Raw genomic sequence first — 23,153 nt, forward strand, 5'->3', positions numbered from 1 at the left:
TGTTAATATAATACATACAGTTTGGCTTTACAATGTTAAAATAATTAATTTAACTATAACGACTCCTACGTTGAATCTAGATACTGACGATTGTTCTTTGAAAAAACAATTAAACATTTAATAAAACAAATATACGTTTTCGAAAGTAGCGATGATAGATATTTATTTAATTGAAAGTTTTATGTTGGTATATACCACTGAACTGACTGGTACGACTGGTATGCATTGCTGTGGTCTCGGGGTCCATTCTGTGCTCGGACAGGGATATTGGATTTTCTAGTCAGTATAATCAGTTTGGAATTCATACCCGATATCGCGATAAGTTCGCCCCCTAACACGTCATGGGACGAAATACGCACGGCGAAAAGTGGGTGCACCAGTTGCGTCGCTGCTTACTCCATTGAGGATAAAAGGTGTGAGTGTGTTTATGTGTGTCTCCCACTGAAATGGAAAGTGTTCTTGACTATTTAACCTTTAGTTACATATGAAATTTATTTTAGTGTTCCGTACATAAAAAAATACTAAGTACTACCTATAATAATGCCTATATTATGTCCCAGTATTTTGGAGTCGGCAATACACATCTCCAAGGGTGGAAACGACCGTTATGCATGCGTTGGTCCATAAGCTTAAATTTTCAAATTGATAATAGACACTAAGAGTTGATTGAGACAACTTGTAAAATAAATTATGTTAGTATCAACTATCAGATTTTGTTTGTGTTCTACAGCATCAAAAAATTCGATGTACTTTTGTCTAGTGCTGCCATCTGGTACCGAGTAGATGAAGACCGTAGCCAATGTATGCTTTTAGTCTTTACTAGATGGCGCAAAAATCAGATTTTTAAAAATTATAGTCAAGATTTTACAATTTATAATAAATAATAACTTTTCCAGAATCTAGTTACAAATAAATAATTGAATTATTATTTGATGTTAACTATCGATTTCAAACACTTTTATTTACAACACTGACTAAGTTTGACAAAATGCTATTATAATCTGAGATTTTAATATTCGACATTTGTCAATTTTGTCATTGACATTAAAATGTTGACAGTACATACTATATCGCTTTTTATATTTTTGATGACAATATTTTTTTATAAGCTTCGTTTTTGAGTTTACTCATGATGAGTATAATCCCTAAAGTGATAAAAATGAAAAGTACATAACCAAATACAAGACAAAAGTTTTTAATTTTAGTAATAAAACTTCAAATAAGGTCAACATAAATATACCCAGATCTAGGTGGTGACAAAGTGATAAATATGAATTCCGTACGAGCACAAATTACGAAACAGCCTCTAAATTACTTCAAACTAATCAACAATGTATTACGTATGCAAAGATTCGTGGCAGTTTCTCAATTTTCTACAATAGATTTTGCCGAATGTGTGACGGACGGGCCTCAACATTACAAAAGTAGAAACAGCCTCTTTGGTCCGCCTAACAATGCAGTACAATATTTTATAGGCACGGAAGATAAGTCTTCTGCCACCTCACTGTCTGAAGAAGAAATTAACAACACACTACTAGAACTCATTTCTAAAACAAAGATAAACAAATTGAAAATGTTGTTCTTAACTGTCATAATAATCGTAAAGTAATAAACCAGGAGATATTAAAGAAATTGTTTCGTCACTACAGTATGGCGGGGAAGCCAGAAATAGTCACAATACTACAAAAATATTGTGCAAAAGTTGATCCAAACCTATATAAAAGAAATGTTGAATTCTTACATTATTTAGCGAAAGCACAGTGTATGAAAGGCAATTCTGAGAGAGGTTTGTCAATATTAAAATATTGTTATTTGAAGTATGAAAACCGAAGGACTTTTTATAGGTTACTATTTAGAGAACTAATACAAGATTCAGTATTAAATCGTTCAGAGGCTTCCATGGTCATATTTAAGAGATACACATTAGAGTTTAGTTCTGTGTGGAGTGATCATTATCCTTTGGTATGTTTTTGGTTTGCGTGTTGGTCGACAGCTCTTGGTTCTCTGATCATATGTTATCTGATGAATTGTTGGAGTCTTCCGAACCTTTATTAGATATCATTAAGAACAAGTAAGTAATATTATAAAAATTGATTAATTTCTCTAAACTAAAATGTAGATGTTACTTTTTTTATTCTAAATTGTTAATTTCATCCTTACCAATCTCCATAGTTCCATTGTGATATCATTTTCATACCGTTTACAGTATGGCTTGACATTTCCAGTTAACAAAATACATTAGAAATTGTGTTGTCTAACCCATGTAGTAGGCCAGAACCGTTTACCATACAAAATATATTAAATATTTCAGCACCATGCATATCTATTAGTGAGTTTCCTTACTTCTGTGCTAACAAAAACATAAATTGTTTTTTAGCTTCAAGATTATAAAAGTAATTACTTTTATTTTTCAGGGCCACAACATTTAGTATAACAGTTTTAAAAGAAGACTACAACGAAGATGCAGTCATGCGTCTCCTCCAAATTCTTCTCAAGTACGAAATGATTACGGAGTATACAAAAGTGTTGCAGTTGTTGTTCAATTATAAATGTAAGTATTCCAATCATTTAAGATATCTTCTAGTATTCATTTAATACAGATGGAGAGATTACCCAACATGCTATTTATATACACTGATATAGTCTTACTTATAAAAATTTCTCTCTCTTCCCTCTTCAACTATTAATCACCAGCGATGTTTAATTTTGATAGCTATTTAAGCAATGCTTAACCACCTCTTAACGCTAAAACTAGTTTATAGGGAATATGTTTGGTAATTGGTGGCAAAGCGATTGATTAAATAATAAGACAAATTTATAAGTAAGACTATATTTTCAATAAAAATGTGCCTATTTTCATTTAACATTTGTAATAATGTTTAGATGTTTGCATGAACTTAGAAGTATTAGCATAATTGCTGAATGGATTAAGATTAAATTCGGCTCACAGATAAACTGTGTCCTGGATTAAAATAATATAGGCTACCAATATCCCAGTAATGGCTCCCGTATGGAATAATTGATGTTTCTAATTAAGTCCTTTAAATAGATGGCACTGATGTTTTCCAAATGGTGCTATGGATTGTTATAGTGGTGTAGGAACATTTTAAGGAAAATATCTAAGAGCATAAAGCTATGTGCAATACTGAGTAAATAAATTATAAAAAAGCAAATCTTTTTCACATAACTATTTATTTTATTGCAGACCAAACATGTTTTTGTAAAGGTCATAATAAAACCTAAATGATTACCTCCTTAAATATCTGTTAGATGAATAAATCATAGATTTTTATAAAAACAAAGTATGTTTTTGTTTTTTCTATCAGAGAGTTATAATTATGTGGATTTACTTTTATCTAAATATTTACTGTTTGATCTTCAGTTTGGTTGAATTTTGGGATTTAATCTAAATGAACTAACAATATTTAATATTTATTTCAACTTAATCATTAAGTATTGGAACATCCACTTTTATTTCCCTTATGAATAACCGTGTAGTAAATGAGTTTATATGTAGAATAGATTCCCAAATGAAATGAAAAAAATAATTAAGTCTCAGCCGAAATATTCAACTAAGAATTCGACGCATACCATAAGAATTGGAAAATATACAAACGTATTGTAATATTTTAGTATTTATACGAATCGATGCGGGGGTTATTTTTATCACGTCACTTCCCTCTCCCATCGCATTGGCGTCGTCATTGGTTTATGACGTGACATATTATACCCGGTTGGGTAATCACCGATTAATTTTTAATTACACCTTTTACTATTGTATTTAAAATGGCATGTACTAATTAGATACCTATTTTTAATTACCTCTTAAGTAAATACTGCGTCAGACCAAGTGTATGACAAACACCGTGACGAACGTTACTTAGGACTTACGTAATTTTTTTTTCGCTGGGGAAAATGTGTTTATGGATAGAGTTAAGTTTATTGTTGTCGTCCAGTCTTTGCGGTAGGCGGACGGTTATGATAACCTGATCGATCGTGACGCTGAACTGAGTCCCTAACACTATATATACATCCAACACTTGCATGCCAACCAGAATCGCGCGGTGACCATCTAACGTATAAGGAGCGGTTACGTGCACCTTAGGTGAGGGTCGCCTTCATATCAACTGCTAACGCCCTCCCCCGCTTTGTAGCCCCTGTCTATAAGATGCACACCAAAGCATGGTCCAAACGTCTACGGCAGTATTATGCTATCATAGTGGATGGAGTACCATTGCCGCTCACCTCGGGATCGCATGATGTACGTAAGTATAAAGGGCACAGTTACAAACTCCGACCCGTCATCATGAGTCCGTTGGAGTCCACTGCTTGACATAGACGTCTCCCAAGGTACGCCACAGACCCCGGTCTGCTGCTTTATAAGTCTGCTGTGTAAGTCTTCCCGCCATCTTGCCAAACAGCCTTCCACGCTACGTTTGCCAAGATACGGTTTCCACTCCAGAACACGCTGCGTGCTGCAATTCCCGATTGCGCGCCCGTAAACCCTAATATTCCCTATTAGTTGCCTCTTACGACAAGCAGGGGCTACCGTGATGAAATTCTTCAAACACCTCCATCCACAGGGCGAACTTAGTATTTACCTGCCCGTTTCTTCGTTTCGTTTAATTTGCTTGCGATTTTTTGGTATTTTTCATAGTTCTTATATTTTATAACTATTATAATTTAATATTTAAAAATGATTTTTAGGGCCAACCTTTGAAGAGTCAAATGTCTAAGTCTAATATATACACTAATTGTATCGACGGTTAAAAGGCTAATTGACTTCAATAACATTTTTTGCGACACTAAATTTCATACGTATTTCAAATCGGACCTTTTTCTATGTTTTTTTAACCTAGTTAAATTATTTCGAAACTAAATATCGCTTAAGTCATTTAGCCTTGCAACCGTCGATATCAATGTTTTCTGATGTGTTATACTAGCGAGTGCATTTGTTCTAAATGTTGATATTCATAGTTTGGGTTTTTTAAAGAAAAATAATCAATTGATTAGTTTGTCTATAATAATACGGCTAATATAGGTGAAGACCACGATTAAGCGGCGATAGCCTAGTTGGAAGAACGGGCTGCTGAAACAAATGTCCACAGGTTCAAAACCCAAGGACACACACCTCTGACTTTTTTAAAGTTATGTGTGTATGCTTTATGAATTATCGCTTACTTTAACGATGAAGGAATATATCGTGAGGAAGCCTGCATACCGAAAAAGTTCTCCATAATAATTTCTAAAGTATGTGAAGTCTGCGAACAGCACTAGGCCGGCGTGGTCGACTAAGGCCAAAACCCCTCTCAGTAGTAGAGGATGCCTATGCCCAGCAGTGGGATAGTATATAATAACCGATGTCATAGAACGGTTCTTAAATTATCTCTACACAAGAATCCGTCGATTTTGATATAATATATATAATGATAATGTAACAAAGACACATACACACCTCTTTTTTACTCATAACTAATGCACTTAAGTTTGGTTTTGAGTATTCTTTCCAACGATGGGGTGAGACTATCGCTATATCGAGCACAAATTCCAAGCTCAATAACTTTTCTTGACCTTGGATTTGAGCCCGAGCCCTTTAGCGCGGAGAAGCCAACAAACAGAAGCATTAAATATATGTAGGTTAGTGTAGAGAATATTGAAGTTCTTTTTAACTATCTTTAAGGAAACAAATGTTCCTTTGTAAGAGTCTCAGTGAGTATAACACACATGTATACAGGGTTAATAACTTCGCCTGCGAAGTGATAAGCACTATTTATATTTAGTAAAGTTTATGTAATCAATTCATATAGTTTTTCCGCCTTTGTAACAGGAACTGTGTATATAAATAATATCAGCCCTCTGTTATGTACCGTCCCACTGCTGGGCACGAGCTTCCTTTGCTACTGAGAGGGTTAGGGCTTAATGCATTATGCATGCCTAATGGAGATTGGCAGACTTCACTTACCTTCCAAATTTTTATAGTGAACCTTTCCGGTATGGAGGTTCCTTCACTATGTTTTCCTTCACCGTTAAAACAAGCGATAATTCACGAAGAATACACACATAATTTTAGAAAATTTTGAATGTGTGCCCTTGGGTTTTGAACCTGCGAACATTCGTCTCGGCGGTCTGTTTCACACTCAACTACGCTATCGCCGCTTGTTATTATTAAATTATTATTATAATATTCATTATTATGAGTTAGACTTTGCACCCATATAACTCAATTCCTGTCGGTTTCTCTTTCGTCATTTATGTTAAAATCTAATTACCATTAGAACGATTTCCAGTTGGCATTTATGCATATTATTAGAACCTATAAGTTGTGTCGGCTTTTGGAAAATTTCATCCTTCGCCACTGCTTTGCACTACAGACTCTTGATAGCTCGACGGCCAATAAGAAAGTGTTCCTTTCCACCGGTGTTTATTATTTCGATTTGAATAAGTCTTTTGCAACTAATTTTTACTTATTAATTCTTAAAATTATTATGAAACAACACACTTTTTTTACAAGTTGAATATCATAATATTGTGAGATGGGTTTTTATGTATAATAAAATAATATAAAATAGAGGCAATGGTCTTTTACAGTGAAGATGGCCCATATGTAGTTCCACCTTGTTCTCACACGGAAGTATTTTTCCTAAGTTATTATACAACATTAATTAATCATCAATAAATATTGCGCGTAAATGTGCCAAATGTATGCTTGGCAGATATTGAAAATGGCACATTTGAGACATATTTATCACGCAACTTCAATGGTCCGTTATCAATTTGTGTTAGTTTAATAAGGTCGACTCCCGTTGTTCTCATAATCTTGTTTGAACAATTAATTCGTTAGATGGATATTTGGCTTTTGTTTATTAAAATTATTACTTTGCATCATTATTAACCAATGGTAAATTTATGACCTACGGATAACGTCTTATCGTTATATGTTCCTAAGTTTGTTACTTACCACTCAAATAAGATCCGAAACTCCTTTATTGCATTTTTACCATTCATAAGAATCGAATTGCAACGATTAGGCAAAGTAACTGACAAAATTCGTTGATTAATTCAAAATATAAACAATGTCTAAATTCCAAATGATAACTCAATTTGTGTTCCGATAAAGTATTGAGTGAAGCCGATGTTGTCAAAGCTTACGATGCTAATCTTTGCCCTAATGAACTCGGCTCAGTACTGCCGGTATATTTGCTCAGTTATCGAGGGACGTGTTTTGACTGACTACGAGAAATTTTTAATTTATTGAAATAAAACTATTATAGGGATTTTATTGTGGTTTTTTATATTATAATTTTCTCCCGACGTTTCGAAGACTTCAGCCTTGAAATATATATTTATTTATAATTGTAAAATGTAGGTAGATACTGTCACTTTGTCATTTCGGACGACTAACACCACAGTTCCTCGTGACCATGAAGGCTGCAAAGTCTTCGAAACGGCGGGAGAAGATTATAAAAAAAAAAACACGATAAAATTCGTAAAATAGTTTTATTTCAATGTCTAACATTATTTAAAAATTAAATAAAGAACTTGGTTGCGAAAAGCCAATTATTGCTTTTTGCTTATGAATTTTTCCCCAATTCTTATAAGCGAATGAATTAAGCGTGACATTCGAAATGTTGTTCATATTCTTATATTTATTTATTAAAAAATAACCCTGAAATTGTGAAACAGACGTGCACAAAGTCATTTTAAAAACCGTGTCATCTTAGAAAGTTAGTTTTCATTTATAACCTATATTCGATATGATGTAATGTAATATGCTTCAATGTATAAAAGCTTTTTTAGGTTATTATAAGTCGCTGATAACATTCATTGTTATTTCTTAAATGCGTTTAAACTTTTTGGATACTATAAAATCATTGAAGCCAAAGGTAAAAGAAGTAATTTAAAATTTAAACCTACTTTTGTGCCTTCCTCGTAAATATCTTTGGAAAGATAGACCTAGACGCGTTAACCGTCTTCGACGCATTACGACTACGGGTTCGTCTAGTAAATGTGTAGTTAGTCAACTCAACAGTCTGCCAGATTGACGTAGTTTTTACACTGCCCCGTCATTATATCAAGGTTTACGCTGTATCCATAGACAACAGTGGCGAAGGGTCCATATAACCCGATTCCTACCGGCTTCACTTTCGTAATTTATGTAAAATCATTTTTTTATTAGAATTTGCAGAGCGCATTTATGCATATTAGTAGTACCATGAAGTTGTGTTGGGTTCTGTATTGGAAAATGTCACCCTTCGCCTACTGCTAGACCCGTTTGATGTTAAATTTATCGGCCGCGAGTTTCATTTCTAAGTTATTATTTCATCATAAAGGTCTCAAATTTCTAATTTGTCTGTGTCTGCTTTTACAGTAAGGAACAAAGACATCCGAGGTTGCACAGAAATCATTAGGAATTGCGAAGTCCTTGGAATAAGCTTGCCGTCTAGTCAACAAGGCAGATATATTAAGATGTTGATTGACGGTAAAAGTCAAGACGTCAAAGTAACTGCAGAGAAACCACATGTGCCGAAGAACTTCAAACTTAAATTTTAATCGTATGTGTAAATATTGTAGTTAGTGTAAATAAATGTTTGTTTTAAGTTTTTGTTTATTTTAATCTACTTTGATATTGGCGTACAGAATAGACACTGGATGTGTATTTTAATCTTTGTCTTCGCAAAATAATAAGCCGATAATAATAATTTTGCGAATTTGATACCTTACACTGTTACAGGATGGACAGACGATGCGATTAAAGACGGTACTTACTTCTTACAAATATATTTAAAAAATTTAATACATTTTCAAAAATATGAGGAAATAGATTAATTTGTAATCCCTGAGACTCGCCGGCTTCACCGCATGGTGACATTAAATGAGTGCCGCTGCCGAACCTGGTTTACAAGAGTTGCTATGGTGGGTGTGACAGCAGGATATATTCGTAATGATGAAGGAAATTTATCAATCCTATTGTAAAGCTACTTATTTTAAACTCATAAGGTCGCTTATGAATCATCGTGGCCAATTAACTCTTTTGTTCAGTGTTTTAACTTTTATTAAATCTAACACGCTAATCCGTTTAAATGAAAATATTTGCTAACATAGTGTAACGTATAAAACAGAAATTAACTACATTTGAATTAAGTATTCTCTGGAAGAGATAAAGTGTAATTGGAATTAAAAGTTATCAGTAGTTTATAGATGATGTTACTGCTTGATCATAGGAAGTCAATAATAATGTTATTATTATGTCATGTGTATTATTATTTATATTGGCTTCTCTACTCTGATATTGGTAAAATTAATCATTAAGGTTAATTTACTTCCAAGTGACTATGTTTTAGTTGTTACTTTCTTCTATAACTTTATTAACATAATATTATGGAATACAAACAAACAAACACATCACGCATTTAACCCCGAAGGGATATGCAGAGGCGCAACCAGGCCACCGACTATTCGGCAAGTGTGTTCCATCCCATAATGTGATAGAGAGCAAGCTTATCGCCATGTCGGGAAAATTTCAGGCTCCGGGCTAATACTGAGCAGAAAAACCCAAACATCACTTTGCCCGACCGGGGATTCGAACCCAGGACCTCAGAACGTTGTCGTACCGGGCATGCAGTACAACTACGCCACTGAGGCAATCTATATGCATATATTTTGTCTATTACCGGTTCAGTAGTAATGTGCCCTAACTACTCCAGTATCAAAGGTTGGCAGCGAACGCACATCAATACTTAGCTATAGACCTCAGCAGGCACTTATATACTATGAGGATTTCATCTTATTGTTCTAATATTATTATTATTTTTTTAAATTAGCTTTATCGATTTAAGAAGCTAAAAAGGCGTGTTGGCTGTTGAGTATTGACCCAGAACTTATTTCCCTACAGACTAGTGCGATAAAATGCATTTTTCATTAACCCAACGTTAAATTGTGTAAACTATCAGGAAATAATATAAAATTTAGATTTACTAAATGCTTCATTAGTGCTTGTTATAACGTAGTTAGTGATAAGAATATTGTTTATATTTAATCAGCAATATGTCCTAATTACGTCCAACATTATTTGACTAAGTGTCGTGTACGTTGTGCTGGCGTCAGGCGGATAAGAAATAAATATTAAATACAAAGTAACTACATTTAATTTATATAGCTAATGTAGGTAGGTACTTTGTTGCGTGGCATAAGAGCTAATTTTAAATATAATTAATACATTAACAGTGAACAGTAGCACTTTGGTGAATCCACAATAAAATATCTACATACATGTTTGTAGCTATAAAGCAAGAGAACTTTGGTCTTATAAATATTTACAGAGAAAAAATTTGATTCCTTTATAAAGCACCCTTGTATTGGCTTCCACGAAACCGTTCCCCTGCGTGTCATAGAAAGTAGACACTGGAATAAATCAGCTTTATTAACCCTGACGGAAAGCATGGTGTTATAATTTTAATGTGTGTGTCTGTCTGTGTATCTATATGTCTTTCTGTGACATCGCATTTTCTTAACGAATAGACCGATTTTGATATGGTTTTTTTCACAGTATTGAAAATAAAACATCTGTGTTATATTGCTATTAATTTGATTTTTGAAGTGCAAAACTAATATCCGCTTTATTTTCTTATAAGGTACCCAGTTGATTAACTTTTGATTAACAGTTAATTAACTCGTGTAGGTATCACAGTGCTGTGTTAATATCTGCCTATGTCCGACAGCCGGTCATTTCTCAATTGACAGTAAAATGCACACTCTTAGTTTTGCCTAATTTATTATGTTTTTTTTTATTAAAAAAACTGAAGTTGTGATTGTGTCAAAAGAAAAAATCGTGATAAAAGTTTACGGGTAAAATGGTCAGCAAACTATCAGGCAATGGACTGTTAACCCTTGTGCCTATCTCCTAATGCTAACAAACAAGACATTTTGTCCTCTTTAATAATGGATCGAAATAATTAACATTTTATTTAATCTCATTAAATTTAATATAATATTTTAGCTTGCCTGACTAAACATGACTCAAATGCTATAGTCAAGAAAATATCTACAATAAATAAAGAGCTTGTAATTAAAAATACGATTCAATACAAACCTTAATTTTATTGAGATTTTTCGAATAATTTTATGAGTAACAATAAAACTTAAAAATAAATTAATTTTGTAGCGAATGTCAAAATCGAGTGATCTCATTCTCTTTCGGCTTGGTGTCTGACGTTGGGTTATTTTCATTTGCCTCTCTTGAACGGAGGTAGAACAACAATCTGGAAAAGAATAGCAGAATTATTAGGGTTTCAAGCATTCCTATAAGGATTAATCAAAAACAAATGAAATCAATCATTTATTCAGTAAATAGACTTTGGTGACACTTATACAATCTACGCGATTCAATCCATTTCTTATAACGGCTTAGACTTTATTTCATAAGCCTTATGGCTTATAGCTAGGTAAAAAAATGCTTTTAAGTATAACAATAAAATTTGGTACGATATTAAAATGCTACATATTAAAATCTAATGGCATTGTAAATTTCATTAATATTAAGTATGTACTTCATAGCTTAGTAGTATAATAGATTTCTATTGAAAAATAATGAGTTACAATGTTTTAATTTTATACGTGATAAAAATAATTTTCACGACTTTTAAAAGTTATTTGCATGAAAATTATGATCAATCTACAAAAATATTATAAAGAGGAACCTTTGTAACTTTGTTAGTAGGGGCTTATCACTGGAACTGCAAAACCAATTTTAGAAATTATTTTGCTAATGAAAAGTTACATTACTCCTTAGTGCTATAGGCTACTTTTTATCCCAGAAAATATAAAGCAGGAATTTTATCTCGGAAAATCTTTATCACGCGGGGGGAACCGCGACATAAGGTAGTGATAAATAAAATCGATTCCATACCAAAGAATATTAATATTATGTTATTATTTCAGATTATTATGTTATTAATAACAGATTAAGGCATTTATATAATTTCCATAACTCTATTAGTAAATGTGTATAAAATTCCACCGTAACAAATCGAAAAACATTTTGGAAACAAGGTTTGTAAACAAGTGGACTAAATCGTATGTGCGCCATTTTGTTTTTTAACAGATATACCTTATATCTCACATTTTGTTTTGCTATTGGATTTTTCGAGTAAGTAAACTTATTTGATTTTATTTGATGACCCATTTGTATGGATTCTAGTTATTGGATTACTTTTAAACTTTTCAAGAGAATACGTAAAATATTTCACCTTAGATTATTCTTTTGAGATAGAAAAAAGTATAAAATAATAAAAAAGCATAGAACAGTTAAATGAAGAAGAAATTTTAGAAATATGAAACGCAAGGAGTTTACGTCACAAATTCATTATCATTATTTCATATTACTTTTTTATAGTATTTTAGAGAGCATTTCTCTTTGAAGTATATACCTGTCGTACTCAATATATATATTTTAATAATAATACCAGTCTAATATTTATATACCGCCAAGTGAAGGCCACAGGCCTCCTCTATTACAGAGACGTTTTAAGACCTCAGTCCACAAGTTGGGTAATTTTCTGACATACTAACAACCGTTTACAATAAACGATCCCAAACTCAATCTCCAATCGATTTAGAAAATGAACCAATCCATTAATCATTTGTAAGCATGTCAAACAAAACTTTTTTTCTGATTGGTCCATATTTTAGATAGATCGAAAAAAGCGATTGGAATTACTTTAAGCTGCTAAATATTTTTGGGGTATAGAACATAAACGAAACATAAAAGTCCTTATATTTTTTAAATTTTAACCGTCACCTCTGTTTTGCGTGCATAATTTACCACGTCTATATAGACAATTCGTGACTTCCCGATAACCCGTAGGTCGCTTGAGTTCAATGCGATTTTCTAATCATTATTTATTATCAACACACTTATTGACATGCTATTAACTTATGCCCTAATCACTTTCTTCCTTTGTCTTGTTTTATTTAGAAATATACTTGTTTCCTATAAAATATGAGGTTAAAATTTACCTTTTTTTGGCCATTAAATACAAAAATATTAGGCATTTGGAAAGGATAAACTTTGTAATAATAAGGTCAAATGTATTTTATTAAGGAATTAGCTGGATTTTAAAACTCGTCTACAATACCGTACTAAGAAAATCGCATTCATTTATTAATGATGGATTTTTTAAACGGGGAAGCAAGGACTAAGACCTTTGCTCACAAAATGTGTAGTATTCTTTTTTTTATTATCTGATCTTAAAAGTATTCTAATGGTGTCATAGTTTTATAAGCAGCTGGATCGAGTGTCATCAAAAAAGTCTTTACATAAATTGCATATTTTTGTTGTCTGTACATACTTTTCATTTAAATGCAAATCTTAATGTCTTCAAAAATGATGGTAAGAAACTTTTCTAGTAGCTACAGCGATTAAGGTAGTCCCTCACTCTATCGTATCGAAAATCCATTCTACCTACCGGGAATATTTAGTACCTATTTACTATCAAATCTACATATGCTAATTTGTGATATAGCCGTATTTCATGCAAAGAAAAACACTTTATGCAAGTCCACATATTATTAGTACGACAATCAGCATAATAAACAGTTATTAAATGCATCCTCAGGTAAGTGATTACTGATTACATTATGAATGAGCATCTGTAATTTGTTTAGTTATATAAGAAATAATATTCATTTTGATTCACTTTTCAATTCTGGAAGTTTACTAAACACTACACAAACTTGTGTAAAAATTTCACAACGAATTAAAAAGTAGGTAAAGTTTTAAAACTAAAGTGCTGTGAAATTATAAAGAAAAATATTAAAATGTGTACATGCAAAATATTCCTTATATTAACATACTTATTAATATATTAAATCCTTATTTTTTATAATATGTAGTCTTTGATATGTACCCTTTATATTAAATTTTACCAAGAGAAGAATTCTCGTTAAGTTTTCCCAATGAAGTAAAGATATAGTCAAACAGCGGACGGCGCGGAATCGCGACCCGCCTCTTTGCGGTCGAGCGCTAAGCGCGATGGCTCTAACTTGACTGTTTAAATCTTTAAGTTAATATCGATTCTATATAAATTAAAAGATTACAACAGGGATCTTAGCCAACATGCCATTATACAATCGTTAACGTTACTAGAAAATAGAAAAAAAGAGAATAATTTTCCTATCGATAGGTCTACGTATAGGATATGTTATTATTATAGATAACGTTAGCGTTAACGATTGTAGTCAGCTGTCTTATCTACGGTCCCGGTTCACGCCCAGCGTCACGTTGTCGTCGTCCTCTGTCCACTGTTTAACGAAACTAAGCCTTCATGATAGATATGCATGTAGAATATACAGATATTGAGTACACGTTAAAAATATTGAGTCTTCAATTAATTAACGATTATTACATTTGCAATGGCGTATGTCTGTGACAAATGGATGGTATTCTAGCATTTAGTTTTTAACCACTACCGAATTATTATAGCAAAGGAGCATTCTTCTTAAATTAATTTGTAATATATGTACAGGAATATATTTTTGTCCCGATACTTTTTGTACGTTTGTTTCCCCTGGATACTATTAATTTATTACCTTCTATGGGTGGGTGTGGTACATTGTAGACCATAGATTAAATGCCTTGTTTATCATCTGCTTTAATAAATATGTAAAAACGTGACTAAGATATTATAGGTTTAGTCATAAAGCGCTAAAGCATTTTAAGCTCTGTAATTGATAGTCCAAGTTCCCATAACTATTAACTGTTTACTGCATATGCATAATAAACATGTTTCTTCAAGGTTTAGCGGCAAGTTCCGTACTGCATGCAGTTTATTGTATACAGGTAAGTATTTGTTATAACTCATCCAGAAAAACGGGACAAGTGCGAGTTGGTCTCACGCGCCGAGAGTTCCGTACAAACTACCTTTTTTCAAATAAAACTATTTTACGGATTTTATCTCGGTTTTCATATATTTTTTCCCGACCTTCCGAAGACTTTACAGCCTTGTGGTCACGGGGCAGACTACTTTACTTTTTTTGTATTAAAGTACTTATTTAGGGATTTCAGATTTTTTTCTTTTATATGTGCTGTATGAAAGAATATTTATTTGGTACAATGTGGTTACAATACTTAGGAAGTACAAAATAATATCAGACCTACACACTGTTCTTACTAACTTTCAAACATTTACAACTAAGGATATTTTTGAAATTAATATTACAAATGTCAACGTAAAAAAACCGTGCTTAAAAGAATGATTCAAAGAAATTTTGGAATAATAAATCACTTGGTTAATAGTGTGATAAAATCTATAAAAACGGTGGTTGGTTATGAAAAAGACTTACAAATGGTGTCCACCATACAATGAATCTACGAAGTGGGCTTTAGCATGATAATATTTCAACCCTCATGTTTTATGAAATTAGCGCAACAAACAAATGTAACATCGTAAACCAAAAAATAAAAAGCGAAAATATAGAGCCATTCTAATGACTCGGAACAAAACAACCCAATTCCCAATAGGGCCATTAAAGGTACTAAAATAACATAAACACAAATAGAAAACTCGAACGTTCAAGGCCCCGGTCATTAGAAATCTATCATTGATGAAAAAATTATAGTAAGGGCGCGCTCTCGCTGACCGCAAGGTCGTTTTTTGCTGAGCTGACGAAACTGCAACAGATTCAACTCCGTGGAAATATGCGCTCTGTGTAATGATATTTAGTTTATCCATACATTCAAATGGAACACCTAATTCTAATTGTGAAGTGTAAATTAAATACAAATAAAAAATATATATTTATGTTATTGCTAGATTTTGATCTCAGCTTTGCCTGCGTCAAAAGTTATTTCTTGATATCCACTATATATTTTTGCGGGATAAAAGTACACTATGTCTTTCCCAGGGTATCAAACTGTGTCCATGCTATAAAGCCAAAAATAACTTCACTTAACAAGACTACTATTTTTTTATTTTATTTTATTCTCAATTTCCGGGTATAACAATTAATTATCTTCAATAAATAACTTAATACTTCCATCTGATAACCTAAAATATACAAATTGTTTTATTTCTCTTTAATTATAATAATATGTTTGTTTTAAGATTGATTGATATCGTGTAAACTACCAAAGGTCAGTGACCTCCATATTACTTTACAAGTAAATATTACAATAATGAAAAACCCAAACAAACTTCGAGATAGAACTATTCGATATCAATGTTGTTCTTAGAAAGTATACTTAATTTTATAAGGTAGTGTCACTGAAGAAATCCCGGTTCCTATTCATGTTTTTAGTATTTTTTGTGATGAGCAAAAACACACTTCGAGTTTTTATAAGTTCTTTTATTATCACATTTATAACATAGCAATATAATGCAGCAATTAATTAAAGGGTATTTTTAATATTTTCGTGATTTTGAAGATTTTAATATTAGGTGAGCCTTCAAGGACATCTTGTGATACGGACATTTCAACTAAGACAACGACTTAATACGAATGAATAATCACATTTAGTCGATAGTGCGTCGATCTAGAAGTCTTTGGGGGTGGCCCATGTTCAGCCAGAGGGGGCTTTACGTATTGTGCAGGGTGTGCGCTGCACACGGGCGCAGTGTGTTAGGGGGCGCCAGACACGACACCTTCAAAGAGACATGCGTCGCTCGCGACACAGCACTATCAAACAACTTGCACCCGTGACTGCTAAGGCCGGCGAGCGGCTTCTTTACTTTATACAATAACTTTTGATTTAATATTAAGTACCAAATTTATTAAAGATTATATTGTTTCCTAGGGGGCGCGAATTGATTGCACACGGGCGCCACATGAGCTAGAGCCGCCTCTGTGTTGAGCAGTGGACATCCTGCGGCTAATGATGATGATGAATCACTTTTGGAACACAAGTTTGACTCTGATATCTATAACAAACTATACTGTTTAATGTATTTACCCAGAAATAGCTAACAACTTACATAGAAACTTGATACATTTTCCTCATTATTACGTCTAACGCGATACTATTATATCATACCCGGCTGTATCCTTTACAAATTAATAACGATTCATTACTGAAGAAATTTTTTATACGCGCTTGGCAGGCACCTGACCCTGATGGTAAGTTGAATCCCGATAGAGTAACATCTGGCGAGAGATATAGCTTCGTCAGTTGACAGTTACGTTTTTAATTTAAAATATTCTGCGATAATTCCCAAATATGATTGATCTTGCTTTTTAACCGACTTCAAAGAAAGGAGGAGGTTATCAATTCGACGTGAATGTTTTTTTTTTAATACTTAATATATTTTTGTAAATCTTCTTAAACAAAGACAGTATATTATTAAAACTTAGAAATAAAGTAAAGTTGGCAGTCTTATCAATCAAGACAATTTTTACATACGACCACAGCATGAAGACAGAGCAAGGAAAAAAAAGAGTTGTTGAGATGTATACTGTACAAGACACATATATGCTTACAAATACATAAGAATAGATAACATATATGCATATTATTGTTAAGATTAAATAATATAACAAAAACAGAAAAAAAATAACAAAACTAGCAATTTACTGTCAATAATAAGTAATGAAATTCTCAAAATAAATTTATGATAATGCACAGCTCAAAACAAACAGGTTTTACCCATCGGAAATACCGATATCACTTAACGTAGGTACCTATTACATAAAGAGTGTATATTCTTGTATACGGCTTTAAAAAACTCATTATTTCTTTATTTCCCGGGGATCAAATCCAAGACTGCAAAACGTAGTCATACTACAACTATGCTACCGAGGCGTTTACTTATACAGGGTCATTTTGACATTGTGTTACTACTTAAATGAAACCACATACTCGTTTTCACCATTGCCGACATTGTACCAAAATAATTGATTAACAACGAATATTTTCCACAAAAATCCAGGTTTTAGTTTTCGAATTTTTTGATCATTTTGTATTTTAATGCGAATACGGTGTGTGTGAGTGTATTTCTGACTGAAAGTATGATGTTGCCGCTGCGATGACTTCTCTTAGAGTACCTTAGTAGTAGTAGCTTTAGGGCGTGTAAAATTAAAATTACTTTTTATTAACATTTATTTTCTTCGAAACTTACACTTTTTTTTACATCTACAGCTCAAGTAACATATTGTAAAGTGTTATTTCCAAGTAGATAAGCATGTAGGTTTATTTAGTAACGCAATGTCTCAATGACCCTGTGTATTGTATGAAAAAGAATACTTACATTAATATACCTATGGCAGGGACGGCTAATCCAGCGCTGATCAAGTAAAAAGCGCCCGAAAACGTCGTAAGGGTGCGGTCGTACACAAAACTATATACTGGGGAGTAGATGACCGGCACCAACGCTTCTGATATGCTGATTAGAGAGCTCGTCTTGCCTGCAACAAATTAGAATATAGTTATCTTTGCTGTTTACAAACACATCTTTGCTGTTACTGGTGGTAGGTTTCTCATATGTGAGAGTCGGCCTGGATAGGTAGTAGGTACCACAGCAGTGTCTATTTCTGCCATCAAGAAGCAGTGTGTAGTCACTGTTATGTTCCGGTTTGAAGGATATTGTAGCCAGTGTAATAACTGGACATAATAAGACTTAACATATCATTGCTCAGGAAGGCGAGCGCAGTGGTATATCAAAAAATACTTTGTAATTCAAGGTGTTGGATGGTGTTTCTACTGTTTATGGGCGGTCGTATCGCTTACCATTAGGCGAATGGCAAGCTTGTCTCGTCATTCAAAGCAATAAAAAAAGAACATACTGGGTTTTTTATGGAAAACGTGGAAAAAAACTGATTCCAGCTCCGTCCTATCCTTCTATTTGATTATTTTTTTTGCGAGTCAACATTGATTAATGTTTCCCGAGACTCGCCGAGCTTTACTGCTCGGTGTCATTATATTCGGGTTTTTTAGGAAATTTTTGAATTATGTTTTCAAAATTAGTACCTATCTAATATACATATTCTGTCTTAAAGAAAATTGTGTGTGTAACATTGAACCGATACCCTGACTCTACAAAATAAAGAAAACTTTAACAAACTTATTTCGAAACCAGTGGCGAAGGATGATATTTTCCTAAAGGAAACCAGACACAAAATATAGGTACAACTAATATGCATAAATGCAGTTTTCAAAACGTTCCAATGATAATAAAATTTTACATAAGTTACGAAAGGGAAGGCGGCAGGAATCGGGTTACATGGACCGTTCGCCATTGTTTGAAACGAACAACAGAAATATGTATATAAAGGTTATTTAAATAAAATATTGAATTAAGACATAAATTAGTAATAATAAGAGCGTAATTCCAATTACTTCAAGAGGAAGGAGGAAGCTGGACAGAAAGTCTTATAACCTACCCTTTTGGACCAGTATTTACGGTATGGTGGAATGACACTGTAATTGTATGATTAAAAAGAGGGGAAACCTTTGAATAAAGCGACAATGACTCATATCAAGACGCAAATTAAGAAGATTAACGTATTTAATTGTACTGTTTTGTTCTGTTAAAAAACAATGTTTTTTTAAAAGGATAAAACTTAAATAAAATTAAATAAAAATAAAATACTGCTCTTTCGAACAATAATAAATACAAAATTTTTGTCAAGTTCTGTTTTGTTTTGTTATGTTATTCACATGAAACTTTCTTTTGAAAATAAAATTCTTTAACCTTAAATAAAACAGAAAAATGTTTATAATATTCCTTCCTAAAATTGGTTTGTTTGGATTAAGTTATAACCTCTAGATTACATTGAGTACTCACTAAGTGACCATAATATGGCGAAAATCATATTCAAACATAAATTCCGTAAAATCATCTCTTAAATAAAGTCTATTTCATGTATATTATAAGTATTTATGCGTATTTTATTAATTTAAAGTTCTCCTCAAAAAACGCACTGGTATAAAAATATAAACAAAAATACAATTCGGCATTTTATCCTAAAATAAAAATAAAGACAAAATTATCTAAGTATTAATATCAACAATTATTTGATTTTTATAAATTATTATAATTTTGTATTCATCAAAATTTACTTAGTGTTGTTTCTTATTTGTAGCAGTAAACTTGCATATAATATATTAGGATGTTATTATACTAACAAAAGCTTCCATTTATTTGATAGCCTTCTGTTGTGAAATCGCGGTTCCTCACGTGTTAAAATCCTTTTCCGAGATGAAAAGGATCCTATAGCTCTCGTTGATAATGTAGCTTCCAATAGCGAAAGAAATATCAGAATTTTATCAGAAATATCAGAGATGATCCCTTATATTAATTAATTTATTATTTACGAATTATTTTTAACTAATACGATAGTGAATATAAATAAATATTAAAGCAAAGCCAAGAAGGCAAAGAACAAAAAAAATCCTATTTATTTTTAACTCGTAAACATCCACGTGTAAGTTTCGATATAATAGTAATTTTATACGTAATTTATATTAATCTAAAACAATGGTAATTTTATCGTTTTATTTGCACGGTTCAACTACGAGTAATTATAATACGCCGTGGTGATTTGTACCAAAATAATACGTATTAGGTACATAACTATTGCTGAAATCAAGTTATCGATACATTATGCAACTATGCGTCGTTGATTCTATACGCCGATTGGCCTAAACTGTCGTCACAAGGCATTTTCCACTCAATTTATGTCTAATTATTATAGTTTTACGACATTAGCTATGCGTTTTGAAATAATAACTGTATTGTATAATTAGTGATAAGACAAAAAACCATATTGTAATATGAAAGAGTTGATTCATTTCCACATCGATTATGCGCACATTCGTTCTGTAAAATGATTAGGTAATGATGTAGATATTAACGTATGTTATGCTCGTTTGAGATAATAATTATATATTTTTTAATTGTGCCTGGGTTTTTCCATCCTAAAAAATTACTCAGTCGCAGGTCGGAGTCAGGAAGTTGGCGGTATGATATTCCCGTGCCTCGTAAAGCCGTTGGTCCTGCGCCTGATCTCTCTCCGGTCATGTCGGATTGCCGTCTTACCGGACTATGAGACTAAAGGAATAGAGAGTGTATTTCTTGCGTGCTTGGCTGATCTCCATTGAGAAATTCGGTGACCGAAATTCGGTTAGGAAGAAATCATAACTCAATAATATGAGTTTTATAAGCTAAATATTGTAGTAAATTTTAGCAATATGATTTTTCTTAAATAAAAAATACGTTTATTTTAATACATAATTAAATGCATAAGTCTACAAGTTAATAAAAAATAATGTTTATTTCCTATAATCCCTTATAAACTCTAATTATAATAAGTATTTATTTTCTAATTTTTATATATTTATTAACTGAACTACCCTGAAGTTATATAACATTATAAACAAAAGAAACGCGCTCTGAATAGTAAATACATATACCCTAAACTGAAGTATTCATATTACGAAATCCTTAGCCCAATAAATATCATATAACGTCTTAATGGGCATGACAGCTATTTCGCAGTGGGAAGCATATTTATCTATCAAATGTTGCCATAACAACAAGAGAAATGAAATACACAAAGTTATCAAATAAATATTGTTTTTTTTTCTGACTTACTTGATATGTATCGTCATATTATGACCAAATTACACAAAATTATTATAAATCGTAGCCTATGTATTATTCTGATGTATTACCTATATTACTGTAAAGTTTCATCCAAAACCGTTCTGTAGTTTTTTTGTGAAAGAGGAACAAACATACATCCATACATCCATCCTCACAAAATTAAGCATTTATAATATTAGTAAGATAAAGCTCAAAAATTGTTTGAACGCGTTATTCTAAGGAACTACTAAAGTTTGATATTTTTTACTAATAGGAAGCTACATTACTACTAAATGCGATATGCCACTTTTTACCCCGGGAAAATATATTATTCAGAAAACATTTACCACGCGGACGAAGCCGCGGGTAAAATAATTAAGATGATAATAATGCATAATTTTAGGAATGTACGTACAAACGACAATATGCTGTCAACCATCATAGATGACATGTAATCACTCACAATATATTTAGTCTTAGATGATGACCCATGTAAGGAAGCCAAAGCGATGGATATATAGGTGCATTATTTTACCATCGTTTGTAAAATTAATTGAAATAATTTATTTGAATCTGTTAAACATTATACATTATTTCGATTCCGTCAATATTAACTCTACCAGTTCAGAAAGCAGTTCTCACCAGAGAAGGACGGGCAAAAAACTCTGGTGTTGCTCAAGGAAATTGTCGCTGTATCCTCTGTGAAGGAGATTGTCATCGTCTATATCTGTTTCCAAGCAATATGCTATTCTGGTCCATTATGAAGGAACGCGTAGCTGCTCTAATATTGCATTATGCGACTTAATATTTATCGCAGTGTGACGAGTGCAATCCAGTTACGCGCAGTTTTGTAATTAAAGTTCGGAAACGCATTAAAACTTTACTATAGTCCATGAGGCGAACGGTTCGTTCCTTTCCTCATATAGTTGCTCAAAAAAGTATATGTCATAACACTGGCGAATCATCATTGAAGCAAATTAATTCTAAAGTCCGTTCTAGAACAATCGTAAGACAAACATAGCAATAGTGACGCGTATTCACATACAATATTATGAAGACGCACAATATGTTCGAACGTAAAGTCTCAGCAATTTCTTAGTTTGCTATGGCATTCTTCACCTTCGTTTACTAACAACTAACTGAAGAAATTTATATGTCAATATAAGCCAATCGCACCGACCATTGCAAAGGCTGTCATGCCAAAAGCACTGAGTAACAGACTTATACTATTGCTTCTTAGTAACGTTTATGAATACCGACCATAATGCGGAGACTTTGCAGAGGTAGCTTGTCAGATAGCAGGCATACTTGGCATACGTCAATGCTAGAAAGCAGTGTTATACAATAACAAACTGACAGCTGCCATCTGGCAGTCTCTAGGAATCGTACCTGTGTTTACTTGACAGACATCATCGGTGGTACGCAATGACAATCACAAACAGTCGTGTATGACAGTTCTTATCGCAATGTAGACGCCACCATTTCAAAGAAACAGTTATTTTAGTCAATAATTATTAGACCATATACATTTATTACACGACTTACGTGAATTATTTGGAACAAGTATTATTATTATTACAT

The 23,153-nt window shown here is 32.6% G+C and overlaps 2 protein-coding genes across 2 annotated transcripts in view; one reads left to right on the forward strand and one right to left on the reverse strand.

Moving 5' to 3' along the window:
- The first annotated feature begins 1,120 nt into the window (after positions 1-1,120).
- LOC115454733 lies at positions 1,121-8,600 on the forward strand. The gene is given in 5 exon segments (XM_037439390.1): positions 1,121-1,547; positions 1,550-1,989; positions 1,992-2,071; positions 2,415-2,551; positions 8,369-8,600. Coding segments are annotated over 5 exon segments (1,116 nt in total). The 5' UTR covers positions 1,121-1,270; the 3' UTR covers positions 8,551-8,600.
- A 2,363-nt stretch (positions 8,601-10,963) lies between these two features.
- LOC115453166 (proton-coupled folate transporter) overlaps positions 10,964-23,153 on the reverse strand; it is a 39,035-nt gene continuing 26,845 nt past the window's right edge. Inside the window, 2 exon segments of the mRNA XM_037439345.1 lie at positions 10,964-11,258; positions 18,237-18,393. Of these exon segments, the coding sequence (XP_037295242.1) occupies positions 11,168-11,258; positions 18,237-18,393 (248 nt within the window). The 3' untranslated portion in view covers positions 10,964-11,167.

This window comes from Manduca sexta, chromosome 16, assembly GCF_014839805.1.
Source record: "Manduca sexta isolate Smith_Timp_Sample1 chromosome 16, JHU_Msex_v1.0, whole genome shotgun sequence".
NCBI classification, from domain to species: Eukaryota; Metazoa; Arthropoda; class Insecta; order Lepidoptera; family Sphingidae; genus Manduca; species Manduca sexta.